A 7,500-nucleotide genomic window follows, 5' to 3' on the forward strand; every position below is an offset into this window, starting at 1 on the left:
AAAAACACTTTATTGATATCCGAATATATAATATATAGGGCTTTTTTAAACTTGTTGCGTTGACTGTCCTTTCGCTGAGTTCAACATTTTTACAATTACTTCGCCTGTATTTACACTAACGCTCATTTTTTGGTTTTGAAATAATTTTGTTTCGAAATGACATCTTTTTACTAGAAAGAACACCACCAAATCGGTTTCTTAATTTGCATTATTAGTTTGACGTAGGACACGTTAATCATTTTCATAAAAACTCTTTTGTGCCTCTAGCGAAACAAAAACTCGGAGTCCTTAGGAAACCTGCAGGGGCCGGTTCCTGAAAGGTGTCAAAACCCTATTCCAGGGATAAATGTGCCTGAAATAAGGCACCTTTATCCCTAGAATAGAGTTATTACACCTTTCAGGAACCCGGCCCTGGCTCATAGCACGCTATGACCGGCGATATTTCCAACTGGATTCATTAAGCAATTGCAATATGGAGACCGAAAATAAATAAGGAAAACAAACATAAGGATACTTTTAACATTTTAGCCGCCAATATAATATTTGCAGAGGCAATAATTATTATCCTTGTGTTATCATTTTGTTTTTCCTGATTAAAGGATCTTGAACAGGACAAGTTTACTCTAACTAACAATTTAAAAATATCGGCGGATTTTAAGCACTTGTAAACTTGTCTGATATATGTGCAGAGTACTACTTACTTATCCTCACCGGGCCCATGAGGACTCTTAAGAGTACTGCACCTTACAAAATTGTTTCCGTAAAAGATGTTTTGACTTGTTTTCTTTTTATAACACTGCAAACGGCGTGAAAACAATGAGATAGTTTGAGATCTTTTGAAGGTTGAAGTTATATTTACGTTCATTTCGCCGGTTTCTCTTTGTTTTAGGATTACATCACTGGCATTCCCATTGATGTGTATTGATATGTTTCCAACATGAAAAACAATTGCACAAGATTTCGACATGCAATACCTCGATTGTTTGCCATTTCCAAAAAATCCGGAAATTTCAATTGGAATGTAAATGCGTAAGGCTATTTCAGTCTGAACGACCGGAAAATTTATGACATTTTCATTAAGCCGTTAAAAGTAGAAGGAGGCTAAAATTTCAAACCGGAATTTGCAAATGAGCAACGGAGAGAAGGTTAAGCCGCTCCCGAAAAGAAAACAACCATTCAGAAAACCAAATATGATATTGGAGTCAGGGGATGCCAAGATACCAGACTCGTACCCAGTCGCTATTTACGGGTTTCAAAGCGAAAGCGGTCTGGATAAAGTGGAGCGCGCGGGGAGTTATGGGAAGAGGCCGAAGAAAAATAGCGACTGGCAGATTTCGACCGACAGAACCGTGCAATCGTGCATAGAGCCGTGCAGAGCAGAGAAACAGAATATGGCGTTATTTTACACCTGTGTTGCTGCAAAACACCGTAATGTAGCAGGCAAAACCCCATCAAACTGGCAGCTTCCGTCGGTGTCGTCACACAAACTTTCAACTCTAGATTTAGAGGCTGGTAGGTTGCAGTCAAGAAGCTAAAGGCTGGATCATCACTGTGCTGTAACAAATCAAGATCTGTGAAAATAGACTCGATTAATTCATAACAATCTGATGCCAAATTAATTATTTTGGAATCTTACCTCCATGGCATGGTGTTGATAAATGTTCTCCAAATATGCTTTGGTTTCATCTCCATGAAGCTTTCGAGATAGCATAAGTGCTTCTTTCAAAAATGAAGATGGAACGTTAGACCCATGTATGGTCTTATAATGGTGAAAAATCCCGCTCTTTTCATAAAATATAGGTTTGCTCTGCTATGCGGACAAGCCAATTTTCCCTCTAATATAGCTGCATGCACTTTGCCATCAAAAACAGCAGCCATGTTGGAACGAAATCTGCCAGTCGCTATTTTTCCTTCGACCCTTCCCATGACACCTCGCGCGCCTTAATCCAACCGAGTATCCAATCCTCTTTCCCCAAAAAGCATAGCGACTGTGTACGAGTCTGCCAAGATACATAAGCCCGGTTCACACTACAGACAATTTTCGGCACGGCTCGTGTGAAATTGGCACGGGTGCCTAAAAAGAGCTCGGCAAACTTTGTTTACACTACACCATTTTTACCGTATCAAAAATACCGTGCCAAAATTTTTGGGCCCGGGTAAGTTCTCTTGTAGACATGCGCAGTTCAATTATAATCAAGAACGTCCGCGGGATTTTGGTGGAGAATGAGCAGCCATCTTGAAATATACACAAAAAACCGCTAGCCTATATGAATTAAGGCTCAAATTTGGCCCTTTAAAGTGTTTACACTACTTGTTCTATCCGAACCGTGCCTATTTTTTCAGCACCCGTACCATTTTTACCCGTGCTCGAACTACCTCGCCGAAGATCCCAGCACGGGTAAGAATTTTGGTTCGGCACGGATGAAATGTGGTACTGACAGGTTGTTTACACTGCAAATTTTATCCGAGCCGTACCTTTTTTTTTTGGGACCCGTGCCAATTTCACCCGAGTCGTGCCAAAAAATTTCTGTAGTGTAAACTGGGCTTATAATCACCTTTTTTGATAACTGTCAGAAACCGTCCCTGCGAGCAGAGCCTCCTTTTGTCTTTTTCTTTGCTGAGGAGAAGAACAGGGGGCTCCGCAGCCCGAAATTCGAATTCTGGACTAGTCAATCTTGTTTTCTCTCGAGCCCGCTGTACCATCAAAAATCAAGATGGCGGCGAGATCTGCTCGAAGCCAAGCGCCACTTATTGTTGACAAGATTTACCAGCTGGGCGATTTTCTTGGCAAGGCTTTCATGACTCATTAAATTATAGGTACTTCCAGCTCCTTACAAGTTTATCCCACATGCAACAAAGGCAACAGGAATCTTTTCCATCCCTTCTTTTTTTCTTATTCCTAATTTTACTGACGTTTGAGGCGAACCAAGAGTGTTTGTTGGTTTTCGAACCGATTTTCGTTCGAGAGACAGTACTACAACCAGCGGAGGGAATGTTGCAGCGAGCAAACAAGTAAAATTCGCGGCAAATAGCGACAAGCACTCGCCTATTAGGCGTAACAGGCCCGGGTTCGAAACTGTATTCTGGCAACGTACAGCGCATGCTCAATAAAGTTCTTACTCTATTCATGCAGAGTTTTTCTCGAAAACGCCAAAATCGAGCAAGTAAAAGAAAGGCTCTGATAGGAGGGTGTGTCAGAACTTGCCTTCAACCTTAGATTGGTTTTAATTTCTTAGTCGTGCAGAGCTTTGGCTTCAAGCGAGTGGTCACAACTGTCCCTTCTCTCTGGAGCCGCGCAATACAAATCCCAAAACACGCACCAAGAATGTAGAAACCCAGGAAGTTCTCCAAGAGTTATATTCTTCTTTCTATTATTATTATTTTTTTTGCCCTCCCACGTGTAAAAAGTACTCGTAAACAAGGTATTGTTGGTTTACTAGTAAGGAAGTTTTTTTTCTCCGTCACTGCAAGGTCTTGTGTGAGTTTTTTGCTTGTGAAGGAAGGTGGGGAGTAGATCTTAATTTATCTTGTTGGAGTGGTCGTATAAGTCTCAGCGCACGATATTTGCAGAATATTTGTAGAATGATACGAAAAGGATTGTTACCGGGCACGGTAATTTCTATTTGGTTTTAAGAGACGGAACGGTTGAAACTTCTGTTGATTGAGTCAAAAGCTTCTCGGCTTATTTTAATTTTGAAAATTCTTGTTTCACATTACTACAGTCTCCAGTATTAAAATCCTGTGACGAACATGATTGAGCACAATTTTTTAAAGTACTCATTTATAGCGGCCGAATGCGCGCGCGCGGGAAACCATGGTTAAGAAAATACAGTAATCCATCGATGCTTTGGTTTTGACGTTAATCTCAAACCGACCGACCGACCGTACGTTCAACTTTTCATGTATAAGCCAATTCGCGAAATGTCGCACTGCTCGAACCTGCGTTTTTTTTGGTTGGAAGTTGCACGACCAGCATACTGCATTTCACACTGCTTTTAGTGAAACACTCAAAACGTTTGAAGACAACAAACAAACAAGCTAACATTTTTTGTTTTAAAATATGTGATGAGTGAGCAATGCTAAATGTGAAAGAGAGAGACTGAGAGCAACAGAAAACAGGCGAAATATCATTGACAAACAGTGAGCGAAAGCAAGAAAGAGCCCGAATAAAAAAAACCGAAATTAAAGCAGCGGAAGAAAGAGAAAGCACAAGTTCAAGAAAACAGGCTGTATAATGACATGTATAATGGTAACTAAAAACGACGAAAGGAGCAAGAAAGTGCACGGGGAAAATAGACTGATTTATCTTAAAGAGCAAGCCGGACTGGTCACATGGTAAAGGCCCGCAGAAACCGGCTTCAACGTTTGCTTCAACATCTGTTCGATTTGTTGAACGATGTTGACTGCTGGGGCGGGAAAACTGTTTTAACATCGATTCAACTTCGATTTAACATCGCTGTTCAACAAAATCGAAGGGATGTTGAAGACGTTTATCGTTAACATTTCTTTGAAAATACTAGCAGTGATTACGGTTAATGTTATATCGTAAGGAGCTAGTACTTTCGCATTCAAAAAAGTGCATTCATTCATTTATTCTTCACTGATCTTTGTTCCAAATTGGTTTGTAGGAAAGCTCAATTGCTAGTGGACTCGCACGGATAGCCGCACCTTCTGTTATCGATTACGCGCACGCCGTCGCAAAGATCATGCACAAAATGGGATGGCAAACTTTTTGTCTCTTGGTATCGACAACGTACGATGGAAAGATTTTTGCTGATACCATGAATTACCTCGCATTTAAGGAAAAATGGATTGTCGCATCAACTGTCTGGAGTAATGAAGTTGAAAATTTAACCGAAACAAGGAGAGATATTCAAAATGTTATTGAGAAAAAAACAGATGTGGTGATAACACACCTTCGCCTGACAACGAATGACAAGATATTTCAAATAATTCAGGATTTACAATCTGTACAAAACAGTAGCGCATGGTTGGTCAGCGATGTATCCATTTATGGAGTGCGGACTTTAAGTACAGTTCCTTCCGGAGTCACTATGATTGGCACCAGGTCCCCTGAGGTGGTTCACGACTCAGAGTTGTACATCAACGTATTGTACGATTCCTTTGTGCTGTTTGAGAGCGCTTATAAGCGATCATTTAAAGATCTCGGCAAAGAAGACAGCATTGGCAACTTGTCGTCATTCCAATGGAACGGCTTGCAACAAAGAGCAATAAGGTATGTGCATATCAGCTTATTTGATACACGACGTTAATCTATTTAAGGCTTCTTCGCGTTTTCTGCGTCACAGCTCAATAGGCCATTTTCGAGTTCATACCGGTCTGCTTCCTCTTCAAGGCGAGTCTAAGTGCGAAATTTTGCTTACGAAAATTAGTTTTCATTCATATGTAAAATAGAACTAATTATCGTCACAGAAACCTCGCACTTAGACTCGCTTTGAAGAGGAGGCAAACATGAACTCGGAAATGGCCTATAGAGCGTTTTCTCTCACGTAACCAGCAACCATATTGGCTTTATGAAACAAAAGAAAGTATTTGCACAAAATTAGAGTTCAATTCCCGTAGGATTAGTTTGGTACACCATTATGGCCGCCATTTCTTTGCTTTGGAACACCAACATGGCCGCCGTGACGTCATGTGGAAACGCTCTATTGTTTTCCTATTCAGTGCAAATTACGCATGCGTCAGTTTAATGGGAAATCCTTTAAGCATCCACCGTAATTGTCTTTTCATTCATTAAACCCGTGTTCCAATGTTGACAGCACCAAAAATTCTAGACAAAATAGTTCTTGTGTTTGTGCCGCAGACCTAAAACATTTTGAGCCTCAGAGGACATCTATCGGCTAACTCAATGTCGTACCCAATTCAAACCCTTTGGGAATAAAACGTTTTGTTCCAGGTATTTCCATATCATTTAAACATGAATGCTTCATCATTATGCAAATACAACACACAAAGATTCTTAATCCCAGTAGATTTGAATTGGGTACAACATTGAGTTAGCCGATTAGGTCTATTGAATATAAATAGACCGTACTCATTAATGGCGACCAAGAAAATGTTCTTTTGTCTTTGTGCTAAGCGTCCTCACAAGCCTCACTTTGGAGTTAACGAGGCTAAGGAGGATGATTAGCTCAAAGAAAAAAGAATAATTTCTTAGCCGCCTTTTATGAATACGATCTACAGGCAGAGCAATTTCGAGCCAAGAAAATCGAGAACTTGTGATCGGCATTGGTTTTTTTGTCTTAGTGATTATATTATGTAATTGCAATATTTTTGGGCTTACAGACTCCGTGTCCAAATTCGCTAAAGAAGCCGGATTTTTTCAGATTTAAGGTGTTCTTCCGGGCAAGTTCTCTCCAAAACGAAGTCGGTGATCCCCCATTTTTTTTTTTTTTTACATTTCTGACATCACTAACTCATCATCTTTCAATGGTAAAGTTTGCAGAAAAAAAATGAATGTTAGAAAAATTTCGCGCGAACGTCCTTAACAGATTTAACTCTGTACAACGCCAGACGATTTTACTCGTCAGTGTAGAGCGGTTTAAGGGTCAATGGGATAAAGAAACCTATGATATTCCTAAAGCCAGCATCTCGCCATACGGAAGATTATCAGCTTAAGGATATGATCCTGATATAACATCAAATTCTCATGACCAGCCAACGAAGAAATCTATGGAAGTAATTAGGAGAATGAACTTTTAGATCGTGTGGGAGTCAAAGGGTTAGTGATTATATTACTGTAATAGGCCTTTTGCAACAAACGATCACATGGTACAAATTCCGCCATGCATGGTGGAGGGCAAGCTCATTATTAGGGAATTTAAGATCTACGACGGCGGAGGTCGACGATAACGTCCCCTCAAAATATACCTTGACTTTATCATAAGTCTTTCGCGATTATTCAGTCTCGTTCACGTCCTATAATGTGCGCGAAGTATCCTAAAAATAAATTGGTACGAGCGGTTTCAAAGTTAAAATAGAGAATGGACGATTCTCTGTTGCATGCTTACGTTGTCGTCAAAACCTCAAATTTGGTGATTTCACGTCGTCGTTATGTAGAGGACCGCTAAGATATTTGCTAAAATCCGTGCTGCAGGTGCAGCACGATTATTTATGCTCTTTTAACCAATGATATTATTGTTTTGTGGCGATGTCGTAGTCGTAGCCGTCGCCGTTTCTTAAATTCCCTATTATTCACTGATTATTTCCCTACTGGGACATTCAAACAAAGGCAAGTCAAGTTTGACTGGTTCAGGTCTCTTTGTTTTAATGTCCCAGTGGGGGAATAATGATGAGCTTGCCCTCCACCATGGCGGATTTTATACCTTGTGATCGTTTGTTTCAAAAGGCCTATTGAATTTGAAACTGAACCACGCGCTTATTCTAGGAAATTTCGATTAATGAGTATAACATCTCAATTTTTTTTTTTAAGGTATCTAAAAGAAATCCATATCACTGGAAGAAGCTCCTTGTTTAAAA

The 7,500-nt window shown here is 40.1% G+C and overlaps 1 protein-coding gene across 2 annotated transcripts in view; it reads left to right on the forward strand.

The window, feature by feature from the left end:
• Positions 1-7,500, forward strand: part of LOC138003737 (glutamate receptor ionotropic, NMDA 1-like) — an 18,361-nt gene that overhangs the window by 1,103 nt on the left and 9,758 nt on the right. For both annotated transcript variants that reach the window (XM_068849963.1, XM_068849968.1), the window contains exons 2-3: positions 4,629-5,236; positions 7,454-7,500. The exon at positions 7,454-7,500 is cut by the window's right edge and continues 612 nt beyond it. In XM_068849963.1, the coding sequence (XP_068706064.1) occupies positions 4,629-5,236; positions 7,454-7,500 (655 nt within the window). The remainder of the gene's footprint in view (positions 1-4,628; positions 5,237-7,453) is intronic.

Source organism: Montipora foliosa, chromosome 1, assembly GCF_036669935.1.
Source record: "Montipora foliosa isolate CH-2021 chromosome 1, ASM3666993v2, whole genome shotgun sequence".
Lineage (NCBI taxonomy): Eukaryota > Metazoa > Cnidaria > Anthozoa > Scleractinia > Acroporidae > Montipora > Montipora foliosa.